We start from the raw sequence: 12,597 nt of genomic DNA on the forward strand, positions 1-12,597 counted from the left end.
TAGTGTTTAATTTATTTGATGCTACATCTTGTAAAATATATCGGCTGATGATTACCTGTTGACCTGCACATAATCATATACATACCTATGTGTATGTGTCTTTAGTGGGAAGTTGTTTTATCACATCAACGGTTAATAATCATCCGGTGTATTTCATCGGGTGCAGCATCTCAATAACCGATGAGTAGGGATTGATATTATCCTATTTTAATTTAGTTTCAGATAATAGTAGAAATATTATACACATTTTTTTTAAAGGCAGTCTTTTATCGGTTTATGAGGTCCTACACCTAGTGAAACACACCATGTTATTTTAATAATATAAGAAGTCCATATATATAATTAGTGTGTGTAGAGTGTAGAATGTGTTTCCTAGGAGGGGAACTCAAATGGTGGATAGAGTGGAACGTAGGGTACTAGTCCGTAAAAAGTCTTGGGAATGTGGGTTAGTTGGGAATAAATTAAATTCACAAGAAATGTATATTTGATATTGTGCCTTTGTCTAAGGCCCATGCTAAAGGGACATTAGCTTCAATCAATTGAGGTCCCCCACTATCTCACATGCCTTTTTTAATGACTCATGTACATCACCCCTCAAATAAAACTATATATTATGACGGAATATTATATGTTACATCTGGTTATTTATATTCGATGAATTTGAATTGTAGATCTACACATAATTACACATACACACCCATGTGTATGTGTGTTTGGTGGGTAGTTAGTTAATCAAATATGTACAGTTCAAATCCGTCCAGTGTAAATAACCAACCATGCGTAGCATCTAACTCCCCATATTATGACCTGGTTTGGTAAAATTAGTCATAATTAATTAAATAATTGGACTTTGTTAGATATCTGGTATATTCAGTAATTTTCGAGGGGAATCAAAAAAATATTATTTTATCTTGACGTACAGATACATGTAGAATCTATTATTATGAGTGACCTATCTGACAAAAATCAAGTGATAGTAGGCTCTCATTTAAGGAAGACATGAACGCAGGCAAGGTCTGTGAAATCAGTGAAGAATTGCACAAATGAGGAATATGCACTGATGTTAGAGTTAACACTCTAACGATCAAGTGAGTAAAAGAGAAATTAGATCAAGTGAGTAAAAGAGAAATTAAACTATGTTTCTCAAATGGTGTTCTATATTGGAATGTATGGTTGGGTATCAAGAGCTTGTGTGCTTTGATTAAGCGAAGGGTCCTATTTGTACTTACACTCGGCAGATTTCAAATATTCCATAAAATCGGGTTGGAACCCGTTTGTCCTCCGTATTTATCGTGATAATTCCGTCCGAATCAATGAGCATACAATAAAGAAAATACAAATAAACTAATATATAGAAGAAGAAACAAAAAATGCGAAAAAAAAAAAAAAAAAAAAAGTAATTTGAATGGTGATTATGAATGCAGTCGAATAGGGGAGACTCAATGCTACACCTGGGTGTTATCACCGATCGAGCATGGCTCCTCGTGAAACGTGTCTCCCATTTACGGTGTAATTGAATTTCGTAGTATGGGGTCATTGGAGTTCCAATTAGCTGACTGTCAAGTAGATGACTTCCAATCAACTAACTTTCGATCGGCTGACTTGATTGATTGGTTGATTCTTTTAGATGGTGGTGGAATCACGGCGGTGTGTCGTCAGAATTCTGATTAGTTGATTTGATTAAGTTTGTTTGATTTAGTTGGATAATTTTTTGAGAGGCAGGAGAGTGGCCCGCAGCAAATCGTCAGAACTCCAATCAGCTGACTTCATTTAGTTGACTTGATTAAGTGGCCGAGGGTCGCCGGACTCCCGGTCAACTAATTTTTATTGACCTAGGTCAAATTATCCCTAACTTCTATCTATCACCAAAAACGTTGCCAAATATAGTGTTTTCGATATCAAACTTTAAAGGAATAAAATATCCAATAAATGGATTGAGTTTGTTCCAACCGTATGCACAACGGCAGAAAAGGAATTCAAATTCAGTGTGTTGGTGTTCATGAGACATGAGCCCATACTTGCAAGGGTATGGCTGACAGCTATTCTTTTGTCAGAACTATTTTATTCTATGCACAACACTATCATGCACTTCATGGATCTATCATCTATATATAACTCAATAACTTCTAATTAATAAAGAGAAAAACTACTGTTTTTAATTTTTTTAGGGTAAATTGCTATGTAGCACGAAAATTTCAACTTCTTAACGTTTCTGCGTTTCGAAAACGTTTCGTGTCGGAAATTCAAAGACACCTGCCGGACACTTTATGGGCCATTTCGCAATTTTTAAAAAGTTAGAAACATATTCGAATTGTAAATTTTCAAGTATTTTTATCGTTTCCCAAATTATTTACATGATTTAGGATCAATTGCAAAATGATAGTTGCTAGTAAAATTTATTTTGAATATGTTTGTATAAAAATATATAAAAAGAATTTATATATAAATAAAAATTTATACATGTTTATATAGAATATTTATAAACATACCACTATACATTTAATATTTACTTGTTTCCCCCAAGTTTCCATATCTCCGCTTTCAGGAACATGCCGTTTCTGCATATTCATTTTCCAATTTCCCCGTATCCTCGTTTCCGTGGCCGTGCTACATAGGTAAATAGCATTTCTCCCCTTATAATTTAAGCTTTGTGCACATGAATTATTTTACTTTCAATATAGCACATGACCCCCTTGTATTTTAATATAAGCACACAAATGTTAATTACCCATAAATTCAATAAATGCGAGCAATTGTTCCGTGGAGGTTCTCATAAAACGACTAATGTACATAAACAAATCTTTATAAATAAAAGTAAGAAACGCGCGACCTAGAAAACCTTAATGGCATATTTATAATTTTTTTAAAAGTAATTACATCTCTTACTTTCTAGCTTTTTTTATAGTGAAGTTCATTGCAAATCGGCTAGCAAAATCCTATTCCACTGGCATATAGTTTATCTTTTCTTTTCTTTTTGTAAATATTTTATTTTATGGTTAATATTTCTTACATATAGCAACTAAACTGAGGTTAGATGACTTGATTAATTTATGTGTTTTGTATGATCATATTCGTAGGAATATTAACGTTGTTTAAATGTTTTGGTAATTTAAATTTTACAATTAATTATTGTAATATATCAATTTTTTGTAATACAATTTAATTATTATATTTTTAAATTTTCTTTTTTTTAAATGCTAGCCGTGCATCGTACAGGAGGAATTGCTAATATATAAGAAGAAGACAAGAAAAATGGGTTTTTAGTCTAGTAATATTCAAATTTTGGGCAATGATAATTTAGTTGGACAATCCAATAGCTCAGTGAGCATCTGATCAGTATACAATAGTCACACCAGGAGCCCAATCAAAGCCCACATATAAATTGAAGATATATATTCGGGTGGGTGTTTTTTTACCGGGATTTGCTTTTTACCGTTTGAAAAAGGCTATTTACCGTTCAAAAAAACTCTCTCTCTCTCTCTCTAAAAAAAATTGCTCTCAAGACAATTTCTTCACAAATCATTCTTATTGGTGTGATATACGAACATAAATGAATTTATCGAATGAAGATCGGGATAGCGAACACAGCGAGGTAAAAATTCCGTCTTTTCGATCGAAAAAACTGGGCTAAACATTCAAAAGCCCAACTTGGGCGCCCGACAGTGCAGTGCACGCCCATATTGGGCGTGCAGTTGGCTGTTACACGCCCATTTTGGGCGTTTGTAGGCCAACTGCACGCCCAACATGGGCGTGCACTGCACTGCCGGGCGCCCGACTTGGGCTTTTGAATTTTAAACCTTTTTTTTTTTTTTTTTTTTAAAATCAATTTTTTTATTTTTTTTTTCAGGACGATACGACTACATTTGAAGTTGATCATACCGATTATTTTACCACTACTCAGTTGTTTGACTCAAAGGATGAGGTAGTGGTTTGGGTGAGGTTCGTTGCAAGAGGTCTTTTTGTGAAAATAGTAAAAAGAAGCAGTCCTAAAAAAAAGATTTTTTTGACTTGTGACCTATTCGGGGAAAAACGAGAATGTCCATCAACTAATCCAGAAGCGCGCCCGAGAAGGACCGGTAGCAAAAAGATAGGCTGTGGTTTTTATATTGTCGGAGAGCTACGATGGGATGATAAATGGGAGGTCAGAGTAATATACGGGAAGCATAATCATGTTCCGATATACAAGTCCGGGCATGGGATGAGTGCATTGTCTCAGGAGGAGGCGAAGATCATTAGTGATCTGTCACAAAGTCATGTGCCGCCCAAGAAGATTTTGGCTAACTTGAGACAAAATGGTTTGGGCCTCGATGCTTATTCAAAACAAATATACAATCAGAAGGCGAAATTGAAAAGACTATCTAGGGGTGACCGTACAGTGATGCAACATTTGATTGGGTTGCTTGAGGAGCATAACTATTACAAGTGGTTCCGCACTGATGAAACTACACATGCAGTTACTGATTTGATGTGGGCTCACCCTCAATCTGTGGAATTGTTAAGTAAGTTTCCGTACGTATTACTACTTGACAGTACTTACAAAACAAATCAGTACAAATTGCCTTTGTTGGAGATTGTTGGTGTTACTCCTGTCGGGAAAAATTTTACTGTTGCAGTCGCATTTTTGCGCCATGAAAATGAAGACCATTACACATGGGTGTTGCAAAAGCTGAAGAGACTTTTCCCCCCTCAGACTCTACCTAGTGCCATCGTGACGGATCGAGAGTTAGGGCTCATAAAGGCGCTAGAGAATGTATTTCCGACCGTACCTCATCTCTTATGTCTTTGGCACATTAACATGAATGTGGGGCGTCGTGCTTCAAGATGTCTCGGCAATAGTAGGCGTCGCGGCACGGCTTTTGTAGTTGGCGTGTGGCAAACTTTGGTAAAATCAGTGTCTGAAGAAGATTTCGCCAGGAATTACACAGCTTTGACGGACGAGTACGCGAATTATCCAGATTTGATTGAGTATCTCCAATACACTTGGCTCGTATACAAAGAGAAATTTGTAAAAGCATGGACGGATCTAATTTTCCATTTGGGTAATACATCGACAAGCAGGTATTTATTTATAAGTGGTTAAATACATATACTTAACTTACTGTCATGTAGTTTATTGAAACATAGCATATTCTAAACATATTAGGGTGGAGAGCAACCATAGAGCATTGAAGAGATGGTTGGAATCGTCCACGGGTGGCTTATTGGGACAACGCCCCAGCACCCTATGAGAAGTGGATGACTATCACGGACGTGGGCGTGGTTGTGGCAACATATTACAACGCGTTGGTCTTGTCGGCTAGCAGCTTGGGCAATCAGACTTATTTACCACTTTGGGCTCCCGAAGGTGTTTCACAGTTATCTTACGAGATGACTATACTATTTCTTGAATCAGGAAGCCACTTTGTGTATGTGAAGATGAATGACAATTGTCCGCTTCCTCCGTTTGATAGACAGTGGGCGAGGTATAGCAACAATAGTGTTGCATATCTACCAGAGGCGTTGCGGAGTCGACGTGAAATGTGGGATATTCTTAATAGTGTTTGATTTAGTTTTGTTTATTTTGTTGGAATGAATGTGTTACTATTGACATTGTATGTTATTATTATTATTATGTTATGATGTTATAATAATAATAATAATAATAATTAACCTAATAATAATAATAATAATAATAATTAAAAAACGAAAATCAGGTCCTGAACACTAATAAACGGAAATCAGGTTATGGTTACAACATATTTTATTAAACATAAATTTAGCTTAAAAAACGAAAATCAGGTCCTGAACACCTAAGTATCCCTCGTCCTACGCCTGCGGTGAGAATGTCGCCCTTGTGAGGGTCCTGCATCCCGACCATCGGGATCATCACGGTCCAACTGAAGATACTCAGCGAATGGGGCGCACATGTCCTGGATCGTCCTGAAGAAGTCATCGGGGATACGCCGATATCCTGGAATAGTAGAAGGAGGCAAGTTATCGTAGAAGTACGGATGCAACACTCGGGTGAGGTCATATATAGCCGGAACTGCAGATGGCTCCGCTCTCTCAACCGGCTCGGTACTAGGATCTACAACAACAACAACAACAGCTCTGACCTTCGATCCACTCTTATCCACGAACAACAACTTTCCGAGCAAGTATGCAATATATGCTCGTACTCGATACGCGGAAGGAAAGGTAGAATTGTCGCCATATTTCACCTCCAAATCATCTAACCGGGGTCCGCCACCATACCACCAATGCTCCATAAGTGCGGGGTCGACTCCGAAAGCTCTCGCACCAAGCTGGATCGCGTCGGCCTTATCCATCCAGACGTTAGGGCGAGTTCCACTAACTCGCAAACCCATGATGAAATGCACGTCGTGCAGGGTAATTGTCATCTCACCGAATGGCATGTGAAAACTGTTGGTGTCCGGCTGCCACCTCTCAATAAAAGCCTCTATTAATGGGTTATTGTGCTGAGGCAGCGAACAATCACGCAAGTGATACAAGCCGGTACTCTCAAGTACTGAGACACAATCATCGTCGTCGGGGCCCGGCCAAGTACACTTCGCGTGCGACCGTAATTTAACCATATGTCGTCCCTGTTCAAGATATATTCATATATAAGTATACCACAAACAAGTGTAAATATTATAAACAAAATTTATTAATATTAATAAGTATTACCTTTCCCTCCCAAATGTCGTAGGCAATATGTGCTCCAAAACTTGGAATCAAGTGAGCGTATTTAGGTCCACCGGGTGTCTCACCGGTCAACATCCAAGGTCGAGAAGGAAGTTTTTTTCTCGGAGCGGTGCGGGACCTCGAGGCAGGATTAGAACCACCGAAAGTACCACCCATCGGGACAGGAGGCGGAGTCGGAGTCGGAACATCCTCGTAATCGTCATCGGATGGAAAATCCGGCACCGGAAACTGATACTTCTGCTGAAAGCGTAGTTGTGGATCGTACTCGTACTCCTGCGGCTGCATATATGCATCCATGGGTGCATCCATCTCCTGCTCGGCCTCTGTCTCTGTCTCCTCCTGAATCATCGTACGTGGGGGTACAAAAGCACCAGTGCGTTCCCCACGACGTTTAGAACTAGTCACATTTCTATTATGTGTCCTTCCCTCCCGTTCCGCAGTAGTCTCCACCACCGGATCTGCAGGTGGACGAATCAGGGGTCCTTTCCCTTTTCCGAGTCCGAATTTTTTCGCCCAATTAGACATCCTGTAAACATAAAATTATATTAAATTTACTAACTTATTTTAATTCAGAAAAAAAATATTTCTTTTAAATCAAAAAAAAAAAAAAAAAAAAAAAAAAAAAAAAAAAAAAAATTTAAATCGAACGCCCGGTTTGGGCGTTTCCCGGCCGAACCGACGCCTGGACCGGGCGCCGGTTCGCCCGGGAAACGCCCAAACCGGGCGTTGAAACACTCATTTCACGCCCAAACCGGGCGCTGGCAGCATGAACCGACGCCCACTTTGGGCGTCGGTTCATGCAGCCAGCGCCCGGTTTGGGCGTTTGGCTCTAACATCCGAAAAATTCAAAAGCCCTACAAATCGATTTGTAGGGCTTTTAAACATGAAATTGGTTGCAAAATCGAGTTACCCATTGCATATAACACATGTAGGTGTTGAAATTACCTGAAAAAATCGAAGCCCAAGCTCGATTTTGGTTGATTTCGAAATTTTTCGAAAAAAAAAAATTTTTCTGAAATTTTTGGAATGGGGGGTAATTGGAGAGAATTTCGAATTTTAGGGGTTTTAGAGAGATAAACTGTTTTTTACTTTGAACGGTAAATAGCACTTATTAGCCCGTAAAGAGCATTTTCTTTTTTTACCATATTGTCCTACCAACTCGTTGTCCTACTGAACTCTACCGAGATTCTATCGAAATGTTTTTACTGAATAATTACCGTACTATAACGTACCGTATTGAAATATTTTGGTAGGGCAATGATACTCAAACTTATTAAAATGGTACTACCCTACCATCCGAAATATTATTAATAAATATAAATAATTAAATTATATTTTAATAATTTATTTATTTTATATAAAAAATGAAGAAAGTAGTTTTTTTATAAATAAGAAGAAGATAGTAGCTAAGTAACTCCTAATAATTAAATTTAGTTGTACTTTTTATATTTGTCAAAAATATTTTGAATCCTTTTATTAATAATGATATAGTTTACTTTAGAATTTTTATGTTATAATTTTATTTAAGAAGTATTTTATATTAGATAAGCTAAGAACGTATATTTAGAATGCTTATATCTTGAATAGTTTTGAAAACTTTAAACAAGTATATGCCATGAATTGTTTTGAAAAAATAATATTCAATTTCGACGCAAATAGTACATTGATAATTACCATTATCATATTGTACCGTACCGAATTTTGGTATATCGATATTTTTGGTAAGGCAATGGTAATTAATTTCATAGTACCGAAATTTCGGTAATGATAATGATTCAAGGGGTTTGGTACGGCTGCCCTACCAAACCTACCCATAAGATATATATTCTTAAATAAATCAACCATAAGGTTACGAATTTTACGTGGCTTGTTGCTTGTTCAATGGTTTATTCTATGCTACACCCGATTAAATTCACCATGTATCTATGATTTTGACACGCAACAATTAGTAAATTAATTATCTAATTATATAATTTAAAGTATAATAAAATCTAAAATAGGTAATTCAGATTTTTTTTCCATACCCTTATACCAATTATACCCTTCTTAGAAAAGGAAGAAAAGAACAACTGAACAAGTCTTTCCATCCATAATGTCAAAAAGATTTTTTCTTCATACTTCCATTATTTTATAAAGAAACTTAAAAATATATATTTTCTTAACTTCTTCCGTTATTTTACTTGTTCAATTTTCTTTAAGAAAATACTTAAAATAAAATACACCAATAAACCAAAATAATAATTGATTAAACTTTTTTTTGACATATAAATTACTTTTAAAATCCAAGCTAGTTAATTTCATAGGCTTTTTTTTATTTTTTATAATGTATATTAGGGAAATTCCACTTTCCCCTCTTGTATGTTAGCTCGGTATTGTTTTACCCCATTCTACTCTCGATTTCATCGATTTGCCCATGTACTTGAAAAATTGTCTCAAGGTGGCCCTCGTCGTTAGTTTTCAGACATTTGACCTTAACAACGTTTGATCTAAGTCTTAAAATTATAAAAAAAAAAAAAAAAAAAAAAAAAAAAAAAAAAAAAAAACCACCCATCCCCGTTTAAATAATTATTAAAAAAATAAAACAAATTAAAATAAATCAAAAAAAAAATTGGTTGGTGTCGTGGACTATGTTTTCTCGTTTTCTTGAAATTTTTTTATTATTATTATTATTATTTTTTTTTTTTTTGTGTTTTAATAATTATTTAAATTGGGAGATGTGGCATTTTTGTAATTTCAGATCTTAGATCAAACGGTGTTAAGATCAAATGTCTGAGAACTAGCAGCGAGGGCCACATTGAGACAATTTTTCAAGTACATGGGGGGCAAATCGATATCGAGAGTAGAAGGGGGTAAAGTGATTCCGAGCAAAAGTCCAATGGGGGAAAGTGAAATTTACCCTATATATTATTAATTGATGTGTTATTGATTTTTTGTAGGACCTCAGGTACTATCAGTTGTAGACGTAGCCTACGACATTCGGTTGCAGCTCACCCATACTCGAACCTTTTCACGTGAACAATTGCTATCAAACCTAAACTAACAATCTTCCCTTCACCAATTATGCCCTTAGACATTTTAGTTTATTGAGTATGAATTAATGATGAAACAATTAACTGATAGGAGATATTTCACCCGGTGTAGCATATAATAGACCGTAAATACACCAAAATAGTTATATAACAATTAGAGTGAAAAGAACAATTAATTTTCTGGGTTAAATACACTTTACACCCCTAAAGTATATTGTATGTAACACAAACTCTCTTAAAGTATTATTTGTAACACTTACACCCCTCAAGCATAATTTTATTTTATTTTAGATTATAATACCTTCAAATTTTCTCAATTATGGAACGGAATAACTAAACGAATAATTAAATTACACAACTACAAATATCCGTTGAAGGATACAATATTTAAAAATTTAAAAATTTTATGTTGCCAATTAATCAAATACATTCATATCTATAAATTATACTAAATCGATACATAACTAATAGTAATCTTAAGTATTCAAATTTACTTTAGTTTATTAATTTGTTAAAATATATTTTCATTCATTGTTATACAATATTTATTACTTTCTAATTATTTTCTAATAATTTAGTTTTAGTTAGTTTCAATTTTATATGACCCAATAAATATTAGAATGTTATGTTTATTATGTTTTAAATTTTAAAATATATAATAATTGATGTTGGGGGAGTAATTGTTACAAACAATGTTGTCAGAACCGGATCGGCTATAAAACCGAACGACCATTTGGGTCATGGTTTTACAGGATCGAACTGGTTCAACTGGGTTTCTGATTTTTTTAATATGTTATTATTTTATTAATTTTAATATTTTAAAAATACTATTTTCTTTATATTTTCAATTTCTCACCTATCATTTTCACTTTTATCTACATCACCCCACTTTTTATTATATTTATTTTGCTTATACTCTATATTTTCCACTTCTTTATTCTTCAAAATCCGACAACCAGTCATCCATATTCGATCACCCATGACCATATCCGGCAATCATTCAATCATTCATGACTAGATCCGGCCATCTACCACTAAGTCGGTGAAGGTTCGCTCAAATCTAGTCAAAAATAACCAACTCAACGATGGTTTGAGACGTTTTGGTCGAAAACCGGGTTTCTTGACTGACTTGCCGGTTCTCGGGTTTTACTCGGTCGAACTGGATTTTGGTCATTTGAACCTAGTTTTTATTTTTCCGGTTTTAGAGGTTAGACCGGACCGCTTCAACGACGGGTCACGGTCAAATCGGTCCGACCGGTCGGTTCGGTCCGGTTCTAACAACATTGGTTACAAATGATACTTTAAGGGGTAATTGTTATAGAAGTTATATTTCGGGGGGTGAAAAGTGTATTTACACCTCATTTTTTTTTCTTTGTTTTTTTCTTGTAAAATAAAATAAAATGATGTAGATAGAAAGAGAAGTGGGAAAGAGGAGGGGAAGCAGCCGCACCAGGATGACGGCACTGGTGCGCCGCCCGCACGTGAGACGTGGCGAATAACGAGCAGTTGGGAGTGGGTGGGGGCGGTCCCCACCTGAGAAGCTTTAAGCCGAGCCGACGGCTTGAAGCCGGCCCAGGCGGCGCTTTCTTTTCTGTACTAATACTTTATTATTACTTATTACACGTCGCCTCCCTCCCTGCTATGTGTAGACGCGCTTGTACTCGGTCGCCGCCCCCCACGTGACTAGATGTCTCATTTCTTGTTCCTTTCTTAATAAAATCCCAAACGACTCTACTTCACATGTTCTTTTCATTTTCAAATTATTACTTTTATTCATTTTCGAATCTAAATGAACCTACCGATATTTTTCACATTTTTTGCACTTAAATATAGAAATATGTTAAATTGCCGAAATCTCTAATGTTAGGTTAAATTACGACAAAACTCTTCATATTTGAGTAATTACCATTATTCCTCATTTTTGAATCTTCTTACACGCTCATGTTTGTGGTGTAAAATTTAGTGGAATCTTCTAGATTATGTGGAATATTTTCCAGTTTGTATCCGTTTTATCCCATTCGAGCTTCATATTTTGAAACAAGAAAATCGTAAGATGTGTCTCTTTACTTGTAAATATCATATTGTGGTGTCTGGAAAACTGTTTCTTTACACGAAATGAGTACAAACTAGAGACGTTCCACAGAATTTAGAAGATTCTATTGAATTTAACACCATAAGGGTGGCCGTATAAAAAGATTTATAGTTGAGGGAGTTGGTTGTAATCATCCAAACAAAAGGGAATTTTCATAATTTTATTATTGCTTGAAATTTTCATAAGTCTAGATGTTGGGGAGTATGATTAAATTTTGAGGGTTTTACTATAAAAATCTCGTCACCAAAATCAGTTCATACATAAGTACGCTTCCCTTTATTTATCTTTTAACTTTTTTTTACTAAAAAAATGTCTATTGGTCAAGAACACGAATAATGGTGTAGGACTACGTAGTATGGCCGCCGGAACACGTACGAGGTAAAACGAGAAAATGGACACGGAGAAATCCTATGGCTGTGGAAATGTGTTTTTATATTTTTCATTATTACTAAAAAATTATTTAACCCCGGTCAATTAGGATTAAGATTATCTCCAAGAATGTTATATTTGACATGCTAAAACACGATTCCACGGAATTCTAGAACGATACGCGGACACTCTTCGCCGTGACAAAATTCGAAGCAAAAATATTTTATCTTGCAAAGTGGAAGGCTCACGAACAACTTTGGAACGACACACGAATGCTCTAAATGTTGACTGTGTATATTAAGTATATAGTTTTATGATTGGGCTTTTCAGAAATAAATATAGGTATGTTTGAGAATTCGTGTTTCTATGTATCTATTTTAAAATGAAAGTTAGAAAGTGCGTTGATTTGTAGCAAAACTC

At 35.6% G+C, this 12,597-nt stretch overlaps 2 protein-coding genes across 2 annotated transcripts; one reads left to right on the top strand and one right to left on the bottom strand.

Annotated features, from left to right (window-relative positions):
• The first annotated feature begins 3,550 nt into the window (after positions 1-3,550).
• LOC148765689 (protein FAR-RED ELONGATED HYPOCOTYL 3-like) lies at positions 3,551-5,228 on the top strand. The gene is made up of 3 exons (XM_088812301.1): positions 3,551-3,592; positions 3,848-5,058; positions 5,144-5,228. Exons 1-3 carry the CDS (start codon positions 3,551-3,553, stop codon positions 5,226-5,228), a joined length of 1,338 nt encoding a protein of 445 aa, XP_088668427.1.
• Positions 5,229-5,789: 561 nt separating this feature from the next.
• Positions 5,790-7,237, bottom strand: LOC105949874 (uncharacterized). Its single transcript, XM_088812302.1, has 2 exons — positions 6,670-7,237; positions 5,790-6,584 (listed from the first exon to the last, which is right to left on the bottom strand). Exons 1-2 carry the CDS (start codon positions 7,210-7,212, stop codon positions 5,790-5,792), a joined length of 1,338 nt encoding a protein of 445 aa, XP_088668428.1. The 5' UTR covers positions 7,213-7,237.
• Positions 7,238-12,597: the final 5,360 nt, after the last annotated feature.

This window comes from Erythranthe guttata, chromosome 13, assembly GCF_056151865.1.
Source record: "Erythranthe guttata isolate IM_541 chromosome 13, IM_541, whole genome shotgun sequence".
NCBI classification, from domain to species: domain Eukaryota; kingdom Viridiplantae; phylum Streptophyta; class Magnoliopsida; order Lamiales; family Phrymaceae; genus Erythranthe; species Erythranthe guttata.

Coding starts and splice junctions, on each gene's coding strand:
- LOC148765689 (XM_088812301.1), top strand. CDS start 3,551: ATGAATTTATCGAATGAAGATCGGGATAGCGAACACAGCGAG. Junction 3,593..3,847: donor GGGATAGCGAACACAGCGAG/GTAAAAATTCCG, acceptor TTTTTTTTTCAG/GACGATACGACTACATTTGA. Junction 5,059..5,143: donor GGTAATACATCGACAAGCAG/GTATTTATTTAT, acceptor TAAACATATTAG/GGTGGAGAGCAACCATAGAG.
- LOC105949874 (XM_088812302.1), bottom strand. CDS start 7,212: ATGTCTAATTGGGCGAAAAAATTCGGACTCGGAAAAGGGAAAGGACCC. Junction 6,585..6,669: donor ACGACATTTGGGAGGGAAAG/GTAATACTTATT, acceptor TATCTTGAACAG/GGACGACATATGGTTAAATT.